This window comes from Primulina eburnea, chromosome 17, assembly GCF_022965805.1.
Source record: "Primulina eburnea isolate SZY01 chromosome 17, ASM2296580v1, whole genome shotgun sequence".
Classification (NCBI taxonomy): domain Eukaryota; kingdom Viridiplantae; phylum Streptophyta; class Magnoliopsida; order Lamiales; family Gesneriaceae; genus Primulina; species Primulina eburnea.
In genome coordinates this window covers 4,711,141-4,732,607 of record NC_133117.1, presented here as the reverse complement: position 1 = coordinate 4,732,607, position 21,467 = coordinate 4,711,141, and the positions used below count along the sequence as shown (strand labels likewise).

The following is a 21,467-nucleotide window of genomic DNA, read 5'->3' as shown; positions in this document are numbered from 1 at the left end:
AGGTAAATGGTGTAAACCTTCACACCACTTGATGTACATACACTGTTTACGCTGTTACAAAAACTTGCTATGTGACACACTACTCGATGTAAATAATTCATTCACTGTGATCCCCAGGGAGACGAGATCTGTGAGACCTTCTAAGTCCGTGAATCTCAGTTCACGTGAAATCTTGCACATCTTAACAAGAGTAACTATATAAATTCAAGACCCTTAGGTAGTGTTTGGTTTGGGTGATTAGGGATGATTGTTTAAGTTTGTCCCTCACAATCCATTGCTTTGGTTGGTTTTTAACTAAACCCACCCAATCCCCTATGCAATGGACTATCCTGTACAAGGTTGGCTTAAATAAACCCATGGCCCAACTCATTATTATTAGTCAGGCTTTGTATCCGACGTACCTTTTCCTATTTTACCCTCTCATCCGGTTAGCGACGGTCTGAAAAACCGTCGCAAATAGCGACGGTTTTTGAGACACCGTCGCTATTTGCGTTTTTTTAGAGTCCGTCGGTAATTTTCCGGCAATCGTTTCCAACCATCTCACTCGCCCACCTTTTCCGGCAGACCATTTCCGGCCGCCGCCTTCGCGAAGGGGAAGGACAATTTCGTCTTTTCATCAAAAAATTCAAAATTATCCTACATTTAAAAATCTTACCAAACATAATATTATTTTACACCATATATTACAATTCTACCACAATCATTTTCTTTATCATTTACGTACTAATTATTAGTTTATCCTATCCTTCAAACCAAACGTAGCCTTAATTGATAGAGCCCTGATATTACTTCACGTGGGATAGTTCTGAGGTTTGGATTGCGTTGAATATTCAAATGCCTTAAATTAGTCAGACATCCCAATTCTTTTTGTAATGTACTTATCTTAGTTCCTGATAAATCAAAATGCCGAAGCTCAACCAATTTGCAGATGCTTTTGGAAGCTCAACCAACTTATCTTAGTTGTTCCAGTTCCTGTCAACCTCTTTTTTCAGGTCGTCCCTCATGTCAAAAAGCGCCTCAAGTGAAGCTTCAAGAGAATCGATATTCTGATCCACATTTGCAGCTATATCTACTTTTCTGAAAAGGTAATCAGCCAAACAACTCAGAGGTGATAACAACGGCGTAACAAAATCCATTAGAATTCGAACTATCAGAAGCCTCTTTTCCCCTTAATTCGTGTTTTCTAGTTGGGGTGATTTACAAGATAATAGAGCAAGAAAAATGAACAGCTTTGTGCCAGCATTTAATAGCATTTTTGAGTTGACCTGAAACTTTCTTGGTCCTCCTCCTGGGAATCTCCCCTCGCTCTTCAAAGACTTCGATTTGATTTTGACCCATTTTGTGGACTACAGAAATAATCAAGCAAATAAATAAAGAGACGACATTTGACTTGGTTTTGATTCACATGAAAGTCCATGAGCTAAAGAAAGTACCAAGATTTTGAACTGTAACGCAACTGGAACAACTCCCAGCTCGCCCGGTGAATAGAAGAAGCCACTCGTGGGAGAAAAAATAACCCAAATTGCGAATCTTTTGGAAGTTTTTGGGGGTGATCGCAAAATTCTTTTTTTCTAGAAGGGTTACATTGCAATTTATTTCCCACTGGGCTTTTGCTTTTTGCGGCGGCGCGCCAGTAGCTCGCGAGAGGAGTTTAGAGAAACGAGAAATGGGAGTTGAAAGAATGGACTGCAGGAACTGGGACGAAGACGCTTACAGAGAAAGCATTTTAGGGGAGAGAGAATCCCTTACCCGGACCATTTTCCGTACCACATTTGCTCCAAACGCTAACCCTAATCCCAATTCCGATCACATAGCCACCGCCTCCAGCGACGGCTCTATTGCCTCTTACTCCATTTCCTCCTGCTTGGTATGATCCTTTCTAATTAATATCTGGGACTACTCCGTTCTATAGTCATGATAAACGCAGTTCGTACTCTCATACACTCCATGTGATTTTTGAAGTGTACTTCATTTTTAAAATATGCAATCTTTGTTTGTTGGCAGGCATATGGTTGCGGGACTGCAAGGGGTGAAAAGTAAGTATATATCACTATGTGTTGGAGCAATGATATAGATTGGTGCTGTTACTGGTCTATTTTAACTATAATGTTACCGGCTTTGATTCAGTCTCGAGTTTTAAGTGATGGAAATTTTAGTGAACGAGTCTCTGTTTTGTGAAGTTGGTTGACAGCGGAACCGAATTTTTTGACTCAAGGGCATGATGGACCTGCTTATGATGTTAAATTTTATGGTGAAGATGATGATTCTTTGCTACTGAGGTACTAGTTGCTTTTCATTATTCTGAGCGTGGTCTTGTGATCTTACATTTATTTTTCTGGGTTGAAATGATATTGTTCGTAATTAAGACTGTGTTTTGAAACGCACACTGGATTAATATTTTGATCATCATATTAACAAATAGTACTGGTAGTGATGGCTGGGTGATAATTTTGGTGAAATTGGCTTTCTTTTTTATGTTTATATCAATGGCATTTGAATATGTTTGTTGACTTTGGACTGGGTTATCTAGTTGTGGTGATGATGGCCGAGTTCGAGGGTGGAAATGGAAAGAGGTTATGGGAAGTGAAGCTCCTACACAAGGTAATTTATCCATTAGAGTGGTATCGGTTCAAAGAATATTTTGAGATTATTTGGTTGTCCTTGAATGGAACTTAGTATGAACCTTGTTTTTCTAGCTTTCTTTTGTGAAATTTTAACTGCTTTAGGTTGTCACTGATGCATTGTTCATGATTTTTTTTAGTTGGGGGAGGGGTTGTTATAACTGGACTCGAACCCGAAACTTCGTCTCAAACTTGAAAACTTGATGTCAAATGAGCTATAAATCCTCGGCAGAAAGGAGGATACTTTGAAATATTGTAAATGTTGTAAAGTTGCTTTTTGGCGCCAATCTAGTAGAGCCCTGGCTGAACTTTTTACATTGTTGTGGAGCCCGTCAAAGGAAAGCTTCAGCTTCGAAGTGATTGATTTTTAAGATAAATAAGAAATTCAGACCTATGGCATTTAGAGTTAATCTGAAACCTCGGTGTATTTTAGTGTGATGTCCTGAAACCTTAGTGTATTTTAGTGCAACATCAGTCCAACTTTTATGAATTTCTGTGTCTTATGCCCAATTTTTTGTTTTTAGTAGATTTTTGTAGGATTTGAGCCCTTTTATTTTGCATGTAAGTGGATGGGCTTTCTCTCCAATTTTATTGCTAAATTTTCTTTTTCTTTTGTTTTATTAAAAGAACATCCAAACTCCATTATTATGCGTAATTCAATGCTCATTTTATTTTGCAGGAGGCAAGTTGAAGCCGTTGCTTGATTTGGTGAATCCTCAGCATAAGTTAGTGATTTTATTTTAATTGAAGAGAATGACAATGTTAGCTTACAAAAGCCTTTTCCTTTTGTATTTGGTCCACATAATAATTTTGAGTTAGATGGCATGCAGGTAGTAGTAAAATGTTGTGGGTTTCTTGATTATGAAATTTTTTCCACCTACTTTCTTATGGTGCTTCCTCTTCTTGATTATGAAATTTTTTCCACCTACTTTCTTATGGTGCTTCCTCTCTATATCTCAGAGGTCCTTGGGGTGCTCTCTCTCCTATTCCAGAGAACAATGCTTTGGCAGTTGATTGCCAGGTTTATGCATTTTTTAACTGTTTTTATTTCAAGTTAGCTGCTGTTAGATTTATTTCATGGAAAATCTAGTTATTGAAATTTACAAGTCTTTGACATGTTGAGATGGGAGCACATGGTTTCTCTAGAGTCCATAATGTGATTTTTTTTGGCATTCTGTATTCATGAGCAAAATTAATTGAATGATGGGCAAGATTGAACATTCTTTTTCTCATGTAAGTGTATTTATTTGGTTTTGTTAGATACTGCTCTTGAACTTACTTCCCAACCATTTTTGGATACTCTGAAACATTTTCACCTTTCCTTTTTTATCTTCCACAAATTCAGTAACAGTACTGTGTTCTTTTGTCATCTATCTACCTGAATCGTTATCCTATAAGCAGTATGGAGTTTATAGGATTTCCTGCCTAGTTATTTTTTCTTGTAGCTACGTGGGAAGGGATTTATGCGGTAGGAAATGGCACCTACAAGATTTATTTCCCTTTTGCTGTTACAAGATGAATGATTAAGACAGGTGAACTGCAACAGTGTGCATAAATTTCTGATATTGAAAGAGTTGACATTCATAGCTCTGCAAACTTGCTTTTCTAAATTTTAGGAGAGAGAACTGCTAACTTTCCAGGCACTATCAGTCCTTGCTCTCAATTTGAGAAATCATATTATACCTGCTTTTGTCGGTCATACTTCATCCTGTCATGTTCTGCGTGTATAATGTGGAATTTTCATGATTATCTATAGAGGGGATCCATCTATGCAGCTGCCGGTGATTCTTATGCGTATTGCTGGGATGTGGTATGTATTTTCTCACTCTGCTGCCCCAATATGCGTGACATGATTTTACTACCCTTCGACATAGGGAAAATCATTAGTGAATAATGAAATGACCAACATTCTTGATCAAGTTTTGGTACAATGATCAGGAGAAATGTGAGGTTAAAACGGTCTTCAAAGGGCACTCAAACTATCTACACAGCATTGCTGCGTGCAAGTTGAGCAATCAGGTCATTAATTTCTCTTCTTTTTCCATGAACAATGTAGAACCAAAAACTCGTATATCTAATTCAATTTCAGCTTTCCTCCGTCTTATTTGCCTCTTTTGGGTTATTTTTGTTCGAACTTAAATTTGCATAGGAAAATTGAGTCCTGAAATTATGCTCCCAGGGACCCAAAGAAAACAACTATGAGTAGGATCACCAAGAAAGCAAATAGAAACTCACTCTAGCTTTTATAAAACTAGCAGCCAATCTCTAATAAGGAGCTCCCTTAAAGCTACTTCTTATGAGCTGTATGGTTCAATAAAGACACCAGCCGAAAAAGATGCACAGATCTGTTAATACAAGAAACATAAAAGCTTTTACAGTTTCGCTTAGAGGGGGAAAAGGAAGAGATAAAAATGAAACCACATGAAGTAACTGGAAAGCATATAAATATTTACTTGCAAAATACAAGTTCTAAATAATACAAAATCACGTAAAAGGAGTCAGCTGAGGCTGCAGATTTGTACAAACTGAAGTTCTCTCAAAAACGTTTAAGTTTATTTCATGCTCTTATACCTGCTATTTTTTGTTCCGTTTCAGATCATAACTGGTTCAGAAGATGGCACTGCACGAATATGGGGTACTAAATTTACTGTACAACCAGGACATGATGATATGAATTGATTAGAAAATGACATCTAATCATGTTTCTTCTGGTTTCTGCCACTTATATACGAGTTGAGTAGTCTTCATTTTTTATTACCAATGTATATGACTTGATTGAATTTTGTGAACTGATGTAGATTGCACAGCTGGGAAATGCATCCAAATAATTGATCCCATACCAGATAAGAAATCAAACACATCTTATCCATGTGTTAGTTGCGTCGCTATTGATTCTAGCGAGAGCTGGTTGGTAAGAGATTATGCGATAAAATGTTACCATGCTTTAAATATGTTCACTTGCACCACTAACCTATCCTTTCTGATTCTATTTTAATGAGCTGCAAATGGTGATATTTTATATTAAATTGATCAAGTTTTTCATAGTCATTCTTAGTTTATTCTATTGGCCCTAATAATTTTATTAATCTGTGCTACTTTGTTCTGGCTCAAAGTATTGACTTCTCCATATATCTGTACTGTCACAGGCTTGTGGAAAGGGCCAATCTTTGTCAGTCTGGAATCTTCCTGCTCGTGAATGTGTTTTTAGCACGACAACTCATGCTTGTATTCAAGATGTTCTATTTGATAATAATCAAGTTAGTTTGTGCATATTTTATTTTATCAACACATTATTTCTTCTTGTCAGTTAGGTTCAAGTTCTCATCTGTACCTGTTACGATGGTTTTTCAGAAGCCATCAGGTCCAACTATTTGGATCTCCCTTATTAGTGTGAATGATGTTCAGCTAAATATTAAAACTTGTGATATAACAGTGATATTTCCGTTCACTGTCCACTATTTGGGCATTGTGTTTTAAACGCTTCCTTTTGTTTCGTGCACACCTTTCTGGGCCATCTTATCTCTGACATCCCATGTTATTTCTGCAGATTTTAGCTGTTGGAGCAGAACCATTTCTCACCAGATTCAACTTAAATGGAAAAAATCTTTCACAGATTCAATGTGCTCCTCAATCTGTATTTTCAATTTCTCTGCATCCTTCCGGTGTAAGTTCCTTTTTATTCACTACTTTCCTGCACTATTCTGAACCTTTTCAGTTTTCCAGTAGTAACAGTTGTATGGCACTGGACAATTTCATCTTAGATTACATATTTTAACACAAATCATAACCTCATCAAAAAAAGCTTTAGGCGATTCTCAATTGGGAGAATAAAAGAATATCAACCTAACAAAATAAGGCAACTGAACTGAAAAGTTATATTTGAGAAGTAGAACTCCAACCCAACCATTGATTTGTACGTATGAAATATGAATATTATAAGTAACACAAAAACATCTATATTTTTGTTATCTCTAGTTGAATACACATCAACTCACCTCAATCATTGTGTGTTACATTTGTTTCTTTCCAGGTTACGTCTGTATCTGGTTATGGAGCTCTTGTAGACATCATTTCGCAATTTGGAAGTCACTCGTGTACATTCCGTTGCAGAAGCATATAAGTTAACTTGTCAAACTACTTTATCCTCATTGCTGGCGCTTGGAACTTTCGCCCCAGTTATGAAAGAGCAGATTTTCAGAAGCAGTGAATTCTAGTCTGGTTCCATGTTGTGCTACCTTGTAGCTTGCACTTCATCATATGGTGTAGCATTATGGCTCTGCTCTAGTTGCTGCTACACTTGGATGCTGGGTTCTCATGTTATTAGGTCTTCGGGACATAACTAATCCTTGTAATAGCAACTGATGCTCAAGGTCATCGACTTTTAGGCTAAAATGTTAAATTATGTCAGATTTTGCTGTAATTTCATCTCATTTAATGGCAATATATACAATGCCCTATTATAACTTTCATATATATGTTTTTCTTGTTTGTTCGATGCTAGCCTTAGAGCATTGTTCTAGGAATGGATCCAATAACATATAATAGATACATATGATTTTTCACGTGGATCTATGCAAAGAAAAATATGAATGATTTTTCATGTGGAAGGGACTGTGCAATGAACAATATGAAAAATAGACGTGGATCATTGCACACCATTAGGTGAAAACTTAGGGCATAGAATGGAGTAAATCTGTTTTCTTCCAGAATCGCATGGGGTTTCATACAGGTTGCCTGACGGTTGAGTATCGTTGACAAAGAGATATAACCAATGCGTCCTACCAACCCACATGCCTAACGATGCTTTGTAAGAGGAAAAGTGGAGAATTGGACTTAAAACCCACCCTTAACTTAAACTAGCAAGAAGCACGTGCGATGCACGTAAATATTAATTATTTAATAAAAATTAAATTTTGATTTTTTTAAAAATAATTTGATTCATTTTTTTATTTATATTGATTTAGTCTTTTGTCATATTAGACGAATAAATTAATTAAGAACTTATATACTTTACTTTCAAAATTGTTTCTCAAATTGAAATTTAAGTCGTTAATTTTATGTTATATAATAAATTAAAATTAGCATAATATATAGAATGAATTGAACTGAAACAAATTTTGAAAATATATATATCTAAGAATCACGTATAAGGTATAATAACCTAAAAATCAACCAGATTATGGATTTTATAAATGCATAAATCATAATTTATATAAGTGAAGCACACTAAGGACAAATAATTGTCAATTTAAAATATTTATGACTAACTCGTCAAAATATTATCAAAACTAATGAAATAATAATAATTGATAATAAAATATAACCTATAATACTCAAAATTTGCTTTTAAAATTTGTTTTCAATCATTTTTACACGGTTGAAAGATTTTCTCAAACGGTTATAAATATTAACCACGTGAAAAGTGTGAAAGACGGTTCAATATTTCTAATGATATTTTCAACCAGTTGACAATCTAAACAACAAGATATAGTTTGAAGAGTTAGTCTCATGTGAGACCGTCTCACGGATCTTAATCCGTGAGACGGGTCAACCCTACCCATATTCAAATAAAAAGTAATATTCTTAGCATAAAAAGTAATACTTTTTCATGGATGATCCAAATAAGGGATCCGTCTCACAAATACGACCCGTGAGACCGTTTCATACAAGTTTTTGCCTAGTTTGAAATGTAAAAACTTGTGAATAGTAAAGACACGGGAATTTTATGGATGTAAAACACTCACACGTCACTCCTTCCTCTGTAAAAAGGATTCCACTAAAAGACTTTGTCTTATATATATATATAAATATATATATTTATAAGTGCGACTAAAATATTTAAACTTCTTATTATAGCTAACTATTTTAATTTTTCTATCATATTCGTATTTTATGATATTATTAGTATATTAAAATTCATAATTATTGATATAAATTCTAATAAATAATTTATTAAATTCTTTACTTTCAATTCTTAGTTAAAAAATAATAAAATATATTAGTATTATATTTCATATTATTATATTATTATATACTTATCATATTATTGTACTATTGCATATATAATTATTTTTTTCTTATATTTTCATGTGATACTATAATTTATTACTTAATTAGAAACTACACTAAAATATAATTACAAAATTGCATTAAAATAATAAAATAACATGTAGAAAGAAAATTAAAAGGATAAAATATTTAAACTTAGTATAAAGATGGATTATTTGAGAAAGTTAATTTAGGAATTACATTTTATTCTTGAAGTGATATAAATTATTACAATCAATATATATTGTAATGATAATTCATTAGCAATTGTTAGACTATTAATTATATATGATGTGGAATAATTAGGCTACTAATTAATTATATATTAGGTGGAATAAATAAAAAAAATTGATATTTTCTTTTTACTTACAACAATTAGAAATTTACAAATATATCTTTATTGAATTTTTGGATTTGTATTGATGAGGATGTCATTTTTATCTTTTGACAATTGAAAAAATTGTCAATTATCTACACTTACGTAGGTTTATAGATAAAAAAAAAATATTTTTATTATCAAACATATATTCATTTTTAATGCATTGATTTCCCATAAATTATGTAGAAAATTTCCATGCAATTAATCTAACAACACACAATTTAAGGAGATGGTAGAAAATTTACAATGAAAAACTTTGTTATTATTTTTACACTTTTATAAGTATAATAGTTAAATATATATTCTTTTAATATTTTTAATGATTTTTTAAAATTAAAAAAAGCTATTATTTTAATATTTTTTCTAAGAATTATATATCAAGAAAATATTATTTCTCTAATGTATTTTTATTATAAAATATTTATTCAATTTTTATGTAACATTATTTTCAAAGATTCTTATGTTGCAATTTTTTATTAAAAAATAAAAACACTATTTTAATCGTTATGTATTTAATGATTGTGTAATTTTCATGCAATTAATTTAACAATACACAATTTATGAGAATAGTAGAAAATTTACAAGGAAAATTTTGTTATTTTTTTTGTACTTTTATAAGTATAATAGTTAAATATATATTCTTTTTAATATTTTTTGTAAGAATTATGTATGAAGAAAATATTATTTTTCTAATATATTTTTTATTATCGAATATCGATTCAATTTTTATGTAATATTATTTTCAAAATTCTTATTTTACAATTTTCTATTAAAAAAATAAAAACACTATGATCCTCATGTGTTTAATGAGTTCAAAAAAATAAATACCTCAATTAAATACATAATCAATACATTACAAATCCATTATCCCAAATTTGTCCCTAAATTTTATATATTTTTTCCATCAATGCCCATGCAATTAATACAAACAATGCATAGTTTTTGGGCAATGTATAAAAATCACAATCAAAAAACTTTGTCCATCATCCACACTTTTATAATTATATAGATTAAGAGAGAATCAAGTCTACAACGGATTCATTGGAAGGATGATACAATTATGATTCAAAGTTTTATGGTTGTGTGGGACACCACACAATTGAATTTATTCAGAATACGATTCGAAATACACGTTTGCTAATGCATGCCAAAATACTCACTAGAGGACGTAATAACTTTACTTGTGTACAATAAAGAGAAGAAGCCTACTAATGAAAATTCGGGTGTTCGGCATCTTAAACTCTGAAATTGTTACTTAACCACTTCATAAATAGTTTCATCAGCTCCAATAAAAATGCTTCTTGATGGAATTTTGTAGAATTGAAGTGATCTTTGGAAACGGTCTTGGAGTAGAACAGCGTAGCTGAAAAGTAGAAAACCAAGCCATTTCCTAACCTGCTCAAACATATGAATGATGCTTGCGACGATCTTTCTCCCTCTCCCTTGATGAATATGAAGAATTATGGTACTCACGATCTGGTAAAAAATGATTTTTCATAAATATAAGATATACTTTATTGTCCGAACTGTTCTACGGACTGTATAACTTGGTTTCAAAACATTCAAACTAAAAAATAACAAATATACCTCTGGATGAGATATGTTTAGACTTCTCCAGACGTCCTGCAAATTATACAATCAAAATGACTAATCAAATTTGAAAAACAAAGTTGTGAATAGAGAAATTTAATGATGCTAGCAGAATGCCAGAGATCAAGCGTGTAACGTAAGAGCCTCACCCGAATCTTTTCCCCTCTCCCTGGTGCGATGACCCTTTTCCTTCACTTTATCTCTGTCTCTTTCAGTGTCTTCCCGTCCACGTTCCCTATCAGATTCCCTCCCTCTATCGTAATCTCTGCTTTTAGTTCTCTCCTTTTCCCGTTCTCTGTCCCTTTCCCTTTCCCTGCCTCTTTCTCTCTCCTTGTTCCTTTCTCCACCAGTTTCTGTTCTATGATTAGGAATCAATTTTGATTCAGATTCTTCTCTTGATTCTTCCTCAATAGGGATGCCTTTAGATTCATCATCACTTCTCTTTGACTCCTTCAATTTGTCAAGAGCAGCTTTAACTGTTTCATCCTTACCAACTTCTTGACTAAAAGAAGTGGAAGACACCTTTACAGTACCAGCACCTTCATTTGTGGTTGTTCCCACCAAGGAGACATCCTGCAGAAAAACAATGGAACAAAATCTTAAGGCCGCTAATGTCGTAAATGATCGAATGTGTTGAGAGACGCTGGCCAATATATCTCAGTGTGTTAAGCAGCACACGTGACAGGTCAGGGAAAAATAGACTAGAAACCAAATCAAACTGCAAAGCAATTCACCTGGAGAATAGTAATTACCTTCGAAACCGACTGATTTGGTGAATCCCATGATCGATTAGATGTTGCGAAAGAACCCCCTTCTTTGCACACAGGAATATATTGGGCCTTTGGTAAGCTGTATAAGTGAGCCAGAACTCTGCAAACCTCATCAATCCCAGATTTGTCTGCATCAAATGCTTTCCACCATGGAGGATTCTCAGGTAGTGGTACTTGAAATCTACGGGCTGCAGCATACACAACACCACAGGCCACAACCTCACTCTTAAATCTCACACAAAGAGTCGTGCGCAAGCTGCTTTATTGTCCACACACACAAAAAGAAAAAGGAAAAAAGAGGATTGTTATAAGGGGTGAAAATGTTGACATACGAGGATAACGTGAATAAGGAATTAAGGATCTTTTCAGAGACACATAATATCAATTATATGAGAAACTCGATCCTTCCTCCACCAAGCAAGAAAAAATCAAGCATTTTTTAATGATAATCTTGCACATCCTACATCTAACTGCAAATCACGGTATCATACTAACGTCTAACGAAGAATCAAATTTCCAGGTAAGCCACAAACAAGAGCCTCTAATGTTCCAGGAAATTATGCTAGTCATAGCATAGCAAAAATGTAGACTTAAAGAACCATAAATATCCTACAAGTACATGCTTGTGTAACTAAAAAGAAAATGTTGCCTGTCATTTGCAAGATTCCAAGCTTCTTGTCTGAGTTCTGGGGGAGTTTCCAGTGTAGCAAGGTAACTAGATATAAACTTATGAGGATGCTCCACATGGCAGATGAATCCCATCTCCTTCAAAAGATGTCTTTCCGTTCGGATCAAATGTGCTTTTAGATCCACATATTTCTGTTGAACAAGAAAAAACAAGCACTCATTTCACACATTCTGCTTTAAACTCAAGTCACGTGTTCTCTGAAAATCCTGTACATGTGATCCTACTTCATTTTAAATAAACATCAAATATTCAAAATATAGTTGTTAAACAATTAAAAGTTTTCTCTTCATTTTGTTTCCCATCATAAATATACAATTTACATTTTCCAACAGGCGTTGCACGGCCATTTCACGACATCATATCAACTTTGAAAAATATTCAAACCCTGTATGAAAAATCTCATATAGAAAACCACAAGACCCTTCTTAAAATTTAACATTGAAAGTCAGCAAAAAGCCCACATAAACGGACCCGAATGATACACGAGATGGTAGAGATACTTGCAGACAGAACTAAAAATTTGATATCACAAGTCCAGGAGAAAATAGTGAAACTAAAAGCTACCTTAGAAGTAGTATCCAGATGCTCTATTGGTAAGTTTTCCCTCCTACATTCCATCCTGTGGAAAACAATAAGAACCTGCCTTGCTTTTCGCGGACTTTCTTCAAGTTTTGAAGCAAGCCAAACACAACTAGCGGCAACCCGCTGAAAAATAAATCAAATCTGGTCCAAATAAGTATAGCACACGGAATGGCGAAATGAAAGTGCATTGCTACAATGGAAGGGAAAAATAAAGTAAGATGAAAATAAGGAGACCTTCACGTTGAACCGAGCAAATGATTTCTTGCAGTAGAAGCGATGAAATAGGACCTGTGCAGTGGCCATAACAGCTTGAGGTCTGAGAATCATATAGATAAGGAGATACATAATCCGATATAGGGTAAAAGGTAAAAAAAATCATATGATACAATCTAGGAAGGATGTGAAATAAGTCAAATATTCCAGAATGAAATAGGCGCTGAAAAGCAAATAATATATTCAAATGGAAAGGATACAATCTAAGCAAAATGCCACTTTCTTGAACGAGGTCACAACCATAGATTCTAAGCGTAGTTTCAGTGGCCTCGTCAATTCCATCTTTTCTAGACGGTGAGCTCCTTAGCTGCTCTTCCGTCAAATAAAATGTATCAATCGCGGTGTAAATCATATTCTTCTTAGAGTAAGTATATGAATTCTCGATAAAACTGCAACCAAATACGAGAAATTCAGCAAACAAAGCTCGGAAACTTCACCACCAACACTGAGTAGGTCAGGAAATTTGAAATTCAATCTTTTTAAAAGCAACGGTAATTTTGTTCCAGAATCACACCTCCAACTACCCATACAAACAATCATTTTCGAGAAATCTGAACTTTAAAAAAGAAATCCAATACATATAGTACAAACAAAACCAACTTAATCACCTCCCCCCACAAACAACAGCTTTACCTTTGAGTGTATGGAGAACACAATTTACGTACAAGGAGAATATACTTCACACGTAAATATACGAACTTTTTCCCTGTGAGAAGTAAGGCAATAAAGACCGGAGGAGGATGTTTCGTTCTTTGATCAGAATGACCGATGAATTAGGGCAACAGAAACGAAGTTGGGAATTGGGGGGATTTTGATTTTGCCCCTATAAATAATTTTTTTTTAAAACTGAAAAATTAAAACTGAAAAAAAAGTTAATTAGATTGAGAAAATAAAATAAAACAAGTATTTAATACATGTGTATGTCAATAAAACGGTCTCAGATCTTTATTCGTGAGATGAGTCAATTATGTTTATATTTACACTATACAATATCACTTTGACTCTCATCATAAATATTTTCTCGTATGAGTCTGTCGTCTAAAGTTTAACCAATACACATCGAAAAAATTATAATTACTTATACAATCATCGTCAAAAAACGATATTGAAACCTTGACATGGTTTGTGCCTTAATTTTTTTCTTATTTCAAGTGACATATTATTATAAATACAAAGTGTAAGCTGTGTTCATATGGCATTAAATTGATAAAAATACATTAATTAAAGCGTTTTCATTAAAAAAATACATTAATAATTTATTATTCAACTAACAAATTTATGATCCCATCAATAAGTAAAATAGCAAGATTTACATGTGTTTGTCATGAAATTTGCGGGCGTGTCAGGCACGTATTCGTGCCGAATTTGTGAAATAATCTGACTTCTAATCAGGCGTTGTGAATCTCGATTCGATCGTTTGTTCTAATTCCCTCGAAATGGCTCCAAAAATAAGAACGTGAAATGAGGAATATAATGAAATTAAAGGAGGAATTCATAAGCAACATCAATATTTATTATGCTGTTATAAATTTGAACAAAGTTTTTACAAGAAACTTGAATAAACATTTTGAAATCTATGGAAGACGATTGCTGGAAATAAAAATATACGACCAAGTATAGGAGAGCAAAGTTGCAGAGAAGTTGCAGTCGATTTTTTTGTCTGTGCTTTTTCTGATTCCCTTCCCTTCTCTTTTGACAAACTCTGCCTATCAGCTGCTCTTTTCCACGATCTTTCACCTAGGGTAATGGCCGTAACTGGCAGCAACGTTCCTTTACTGGGCCAACTGCAACTTTCCTTGGGCTTCATCTATTGGGCTGTGGCTCGGGCTTCATGGATTTTGGCTAATTAAATTGCTCCCAGCCAAGTTGGGTCCTTGTTTAATTGATTTGGGCTAAACAATTGCCCCCCGTAGCCAATTTAGCTCATGGGCCAATTTGGCTATATGTGTAATGATTCTAATGTATTGACCCGTTTATAAGTTGGGCCCAAATGCTAACACGACATATATGATGAGGAGACAGATGAGGAGAAAAAAGAAAAGGTAGCAGTGTGGTTTTCCTCCTTATAAACTTCTTCCTTGCCTTCTTCCCTCAAAATCCTCCCATTTTCACTGCCTTTCACAACCAATCTTCCTTCACTTTGAGACAACTACTCAACCACTCATGGAGATCCCATGTCACATGTCGCTGCCGAATACATCGCCTTTGTGATGGCATCCAAGTTTCTGAAAATTGTCATCATCAAACTTTTTTACATCAAGCCACACCTTCTCAAGATATGTATATTTCACCATTTTTCCCAATCCTCTATCACAAAAACACAGTAGAATTTGCCACATTTCATGCTGCTCTCAAGGTGTTTGTGTCTATGTTTGAATGAGTTTTTTGATGAGCAACACCTTGCAACACTTGTGGCAAGGGATTCTCATATATGTGTCTGAACTCCTTGTAGTGCTTCCTCACATATTCCTCCAATTTTGAGACATATTGTCTTCTAAAAATATCTCAGAGAGCACCACCGTCAACGTCTTCAATATTTTCCAACATGTTTCTTGAAATCGGCATTTCGTAATTTGCACATTCTTCCTCTTGGAACTTTTCCACTATTTCAGAAGCTTCCAACAATTTCTCCGGACCATCATTAATTATGTCACTCGAGCTCACTTCTTGTACCTCAACAGAGCAACTTCCTTGTTGTGCATATTCAGAGCTTGGTCTATAGCTTGTGCAACTTATATAATCTTCTATGTACTTAAAAAAATGCACCAGCACAAGGAATTGTGATGCTCCACCAAATTCACTGAGGATGATATCCCATTTTTTGGATTTCTTGCAAGCTTAAAGATCAATGGAGATGAAAAATCCTCATGGTAGTGCCGCCGGCCAATCCAAAAGAAAATTACCAAGCTTTGATGAATATCTTTTTTGCACTTGTTTGCCATTGTTTGGCAAGTGTCTTTTATGATGTGTAGAGTTGGAAAAGTAGCTTGAAAGTCAAATTTTGTTGTTGGAAACATATTGTTTACCTTATACATGCTGCTTGGGATTTGTTTTCATGTATTTGTATTTCTGGGATGTCACGTTTACAGGGGAAACTCTGCCCGGATTTCTGTAAAATAAATTAAGAACAACGGCTAAATAGCCAGTTTTCTTCAATATTATCACAACATGTTATCACCATTGCTCATTATCACCCATACTTTCCAAACATCATCAAAGTATCGAAATATGTAATAAACGTGCTTTATACGTCATCAATTCGACTATCAAGACAACACATTATTCTAATAAAATCACATCAGCTGCAAAGGATTCCATGAGCAAATTTTCTTTTTATTTATTCACAGATGGTCCATCACTATTTGCAAACAAGTTTAGTGGAGAATGGCTTAAAAGCCTATTCCTCGCATATTATAGAAACTTTCTACAAGTCAATATCTCAAAATTAGCCAAAGTGGCTATCCAGCCTACTTTGTACAATACTTCTCATCTATTCCATCTTAATAAAACATCCGTCTCCGGCTGTCGATCTTTCATCTGAGCCGGAGCTAAGATTAAATCCTCCATTTGTAACTCTTCTTCCTTGCTACCTCCATATTCCTCCTCAAATATTTTCTTTTCTTTGAATGATTCATCCACCTTAGATCTGCGCTCAACAGCTTTTTCTCTCAACAAACGTCTTTTTTGGGTCCGAGAAAGCGGTTTTGGGAACTTTGGATGCTCCAACCGTTTCCATACACCATTGGGGATTGCTCTGGGAGCAATAACAAAACGATATTTTCTTTCATATCTATTATCGGTGTCTAGAGGTGGTGGCCTCTGTATTAGCTTCTGGAATGACTGTCGGTCACTCCTCCCCTCGCCATTCATTGACCCATGAAATGAAACCTTTCCGAGGTACTGGTTCTCCGGCCTTTTGGCCATGGATCCCCTACTGTACCTCATATTCCTCCCACTATAATACATATCATCTCCACTGTGACAGCGGCCTTTTCCATGAAAAGTTTCTGTCTTGTTCTCCTTTACCTCAAACATCATTTTTCGAGGCAGTGTGGCATACCAAATAAAAGCAGTACTAGTCAATGAAATGGGAAACAAATGTAACTTGTAGTTGGAAAAATTATCCAAATTTGCTAGTTCCCCACACTGTATTGTAAACATCGCCACATGTTCCATGTTAGATTGACGGTCTTCCCCCGAGTATAAAGTAAAGTCTGAAATGTGATATCCTCGTGGGTAAGGATTTTCACGATCAACAACATCGGGGTATGGCTTCTGAAACTCTGATCGGTTGAATAGCCTCACTCCCGGGCCATATACTCTTGAATAACATCATGTACAGTCTCAGATTCCAAGACTAGAGTTTTTCGCAATGGGTGCGGAGAATAATTTGTCCCCCGAGTGTTATTCCCCGAACCTGGAACTGAACACCCATGAATTCTCCCATCACCATACATCTCTGGATGCTTGCTAGGAGAAGTGACAGCAAACATATTCCATGCTACTTGTTTACCGTTACTGTAACTTTGCCGTTTAGGATCCAACTCATATTCCATCCTGTGTGGAGGAGTATACCTTCCTTCCCCAACAAACCCGAGAGTCAGTGATTCTTCTAAGCAGTGATTTTCACCTGCTTGAGGATTCCCCGATCCCTGGCGTTGGTCTTCAGACAATTTAGTTCCAGTTTCCTTAGGTTTATCATCTTTTGGTGACTTATTCTCTTCCTTCAAAGACTTCCTCCATTCCCTTATTTCTGCCATAACTTCCATCATAACAGCAATAAAAGACTTTGGTCATTTCGTTGAGATCCCCACGGATATTTTTCTCCATGGACAACATAATAGTTGCTGGAAGTCCCTCACCACCAGAAAATGAAATTCCTTCCTTCACAGCCTCTTCTTCGAACTTGTGTACCAGTCGTTCCACTGATCTTCCATCAACATCGGTCTCTTCCTCCTGTGGACGACGATCTTTTCTCTGTGATGGAGGAATTCCTTCATTCTTCTCAGTACGCTTTGGAGGCATTTAGTCTCATTGGGCGTGCCAACTTGTTTGTCACGAAATTTGCGGGCGTGCCAGGCACGTGTTCGTGCCGAATTTGTGAAATAATCTGACTTCTAATCAGGCGTTGCGAATCTCGATTCGATCATTTGTTCTAATTCCCTCGAAATGACTCCAAAAATAAAAACGTGAAATGAGGAATATAATGAAATTAAAGGAGGAATTCATAAGCAACATCAATATTTATTATGCCGTTACAAATTCGAACAAAGTTTTTACAAGAAACTTGAATAAACATTTTGAAATCTATGGAAGACGATTGCTGGAAATAAAAAAATACGACTAAGTATAGGAGAGCAAAGTTGCAGAGAAGTTGCTGTAGATTTTTTTGTCGATTTTTTTGTCGGTGCTTTTTCTGATTCCCTTCCCTTCTCTTTTGACACACTCTGTCTATCATCTGCTCCTTTCCACGATCATCCCACGATCTTCCACCTTGGGTAATGGCCGTAACTGGCAGCAACGTTCCTTTACTGGGCCAACTGCAACTTTCCTTGGGTTTCATCTATTGGGCTGGGGCTTGGACTTCATGGATTTTGGCTAATTAAATTGCTCCCAGCCAAGTTGGATTCTTGTTTAATTGATTTGGGCTAAAAAAACATGTTTTTAGCTTTTAAAATGTGACACAAAATGAATAATTTTGTTTTTTGTCGAAGAAAAAATATATTATCATTATTTTACAATTTATTGTCTTATCCATAAGTATCGTATATCAAAAAAATATATTTTCAGTAAAGTTTTTTGGCCTTCGCATCGAGGAAGGGCTTGCCCGGATATAGGATTGCATATCTCATAGCCAAATATTAAAGGATCTTATATATAAAGATGATCGACCATATAGCAATAACTCATTGCTGATTCCGACTAGTAAACTGTGAAATTGATCTTCATGATCCATAGTTTCCGGCAAAGTGAGCAAATTTAGACAATCCACGTCAAGCGAAAATTCGTGCAGTTCTGTAGCTTTTTTCTGAAGAATTGCTCGATGATAGACATGCTTGGTACGAAAGAATGAGATGAGAATGGAATGAACATTCTCGTCTCATTCCATGTGCTCGTATTTGGTAAGACATTGAAATAAGAATGCTCTTTTCATAAAAGAGTGACTATTCATGTATTCATGGGAATGGTAATTCCATCAATTTTAAATGATAATTATTATTCCCACTCTCAATTCTAATCTATCTTACAAAAATATTTACCTTATTTAGTTTAGCTAATTTAAATATATATTCAGATAACAATAATAATAATAATAATAATAAATAATATATTATGATTATTATTTATTATGATAATAATAAATAAAACAATGCATAATATTAAATAATACTTATATTAAAAATAATAAAATAATTTATACTTATATAAATAATAAAAATATAAAATGATAATAATTTAATAATGATGTTTAGTATATAAAAACATAATACAAATAAAATCATAAAATAAATATTAATATAATCATATAATAACATTATTTTTAAAATAATTATATAACATCGATAATTATTATTTTAATAATAATATTTCTTGAATAAATTATTATTTTTATTTTTTAATAAAAAATATTAGATTGTTAAAAAAAGTTGATTCGATTCTTTTTACATTTTTCTCGGTACCAATAATTGAAATGAAATATAACTATCATTTCATTCTCATTTTCATTTTATTCCAATGTCATGTCTTATTTCATTCGTTAATACTAGGGGTGCAAACGAACCGAATCGAACCGAATAATAGTAAAAAAGTCAGGCTCGAATTCGGCTCGAAATAGGTATATTCGAGTTCGAGCTCGATTCGAAGTTCGATAATTTCAAATATTTGGGCTCGAGCTCGGCTCGAAATGAAGTTCGAGTTCGAGTTCGGCTCGAAATATTCGAATATATTCGTGAACTATTCGAATTATTGCTCGGATATTAAGGTTGGAAAGCTCGAAATGCTCGAAATATTCGAAATGTATATATATATATATATATATATATATATATATATATATATAATTATATTATATTAATAAAATATTAAGGCTCGCGAACTATTCGCGAGCTATCGAACAAAATAATTTGGGCTCGAGTTCAGCTCGAAAAAAAGTTCGAACGTGTTCGAGTTCGGCTCAAATTCGATAAGTTCGAATACGAATCGAATATTTATCGAGCCGGCTCGAAAAACTCGCGAACATGTTCGGTTCGTTTGCAGCCCTAGTTAATACCGTTCATTTCCTAATTTTCTAGAACCAAAAAAAAAAAAATCACGACCATAACATATATATATATATATATATATATATATATGCATTTCACAACCATTATACCACGTGCTTTGATTTACTACTTATACACAATTACACATACGTCTAATCTTCTCATCAACCTTTAGTTGGGAGTTGGGACATATGGAAATTTTGGTTTAAATCCCTATCGATTTAAATAAAATAATTAATAAATAAATAGAGAGGATACCTAATAATATGCTTATAGACTATAGTACAATATGTCATTTTTAGGGAAAACTGTTGTTTTTTATTTATGTATGTTTATATCTTTGCAAATTTAGTCGTCTATATTATAAGATTTTTGATTTAGTCATGCATCTTCTGATTTTTTATGATTTTAATTATTTTTCATTTGGATTGCTAAAGTGGTAATACATATGTCAGTGTCACATCAATGCTGTAATGCCCTAGATTTTATATCATGTTAAGTGGATATTATTGAGTATAAACTAATGTGATTATAGCCGGGCCATTACGAGATCGAATTAAGCCAAACTTATGAATTACATAATGTGGGGACAGAACTAGTGGCGCCCGAGCGGTAGAAAACAACCGCCCGAGCGCCAATGTTTCGGTAATTCACGTTACAGGCAGAAGGTTCGGCGCCCGGGCGGTAGATTTTGATCGCCCGAGCGCCAAGGGTGCCTTCAGAAATTGTTGGACAGAAACTGCCGCGCTCGAGCGGTAGTTTTGCACCGCTCGAGCGCCGACCAAAATGCAAGAAAATATGCCACGTTCCATTAACATGCAAGGTGGATATATATACATACAAACGTGATATCCTTCAGAAATAAGGAGGAGACTTCCGAGAATAGCCTAGAATCCTTACGCCTTTATATTTCAATCCGTTAGATTTTAAATCCGACTTCGGTACCGTGTTCCTATCAACGTAGGCTTCAACTGGACGTAAGTTTTATTACGTTTTGACATGTTTTGGAATTATGATGTTGTTGGAATTGAATACACGTCATATATGTTGTTCTTGACATGTTAGACAGTGTAGAATCGAAGTCATATTAAGAAACGGACTGAATATGGAATTGTTATGAATTTCAGAATGACATTGACTAGAATTGATATCAGATTTGTATGGTGGTTGATTGTAAATGATTGGAATTGATATAGACTGATATAGTATTATCAGTATCGCAAGATTGTACTGTTGCACTGTCAGAATTTGATA

General features: G+C 34.5%; 2 protein-coding genes across 5 annotated transcripts; one reads left to right on the top strand and one right to left on the bottom strand.

Moving 5' to 3' along the window:
* The first annotated feature begins 1,340 nt into the window (after positions 1-1,340).
* On the top strand, positions 1,341-7,090 carry LOC140817755 (THO complex subunit 6). Of its 3 annotated transcripts, none has more exons than XM_073177528.1 (13): positions 1,341-1,867; positions 2,005-2,036; positions 2,181-2,279; positions 2,531-2,601; positions 3,301-3,346; positions 3,582-3,642; positions 4,378-4,431; positions 4,560-4,640; positions 5,217-5,256; positions 5,420-5,532; positions 5,768-5,878; positions 6,169-6,285; positions 6,652-7,090. In XM_073177528.1, the coding sequence occupies exons 1-13, from the start codon at positions 1,667-1,669 to the stop codon at positions 6,739-6,741; spliced, it is 1,116 nt and encodes a 371-aa protein (XP_073033629.1). In that variant the 5' UTR covers positions 1,341-1,666; the 3' UTR covers positions 6,742-7,090. The 3 variants fall into 3 exon arrangements, with proteins under 3 accessions (XP_073033629.1, XP_073033628.1, XP_073033630.1); XM_073177527.1 differs by having other exon boundaries at positions 6,166-6,285; XM_073177529.1 differs by lacking the exon at positions 4,560-4,640 and having other exon boundaries at positions 6,166-6,285.
* Positions 7,091-10,085: 2,995 nt separating this feature from the next.
* On the bottom strand, positions 10,086-13,761 carry LOC140818272 (cyclin-L1-1). 2 transcript variants are annotated; one of them, XM_073178190.1, is made up of 9 exons: positions 13,585-13,761; positions 13,152-13,340; positions 12,913-12,994; positions 12,661-12,801; positions 12,058-12,227; positions 11,391-11,664; positions 10,788-11,211; positions 10,636-10,671; positions 10,086-10,524 (listed from the first exon to the last, which is right to left on the bottom strand). In XM_073178190.1, the coding sequence occupies exons 2-9, from the start codon at positions 13,301-13,303 to the stop codon at positions 10,448-10,450; spliced, it is 1,356 nt and encodes a 451-aa protein (XP_073034291.1). In that variant the 5' UTR covers positions 13,304-13,340; positions 13,585-13,761; the 3' UTR covers positions 10,086-10,447. The 2 variants fall into 2 exon arrangements, with proteins under 2 accessions (XP_073034291.1, XP_073034292.1); XM_073178191.1 differs by having other exon boundaries at positions 13,651-13,674.
* Positions 13,762-21,467: the final 7,706 nt, after the last annotated feature.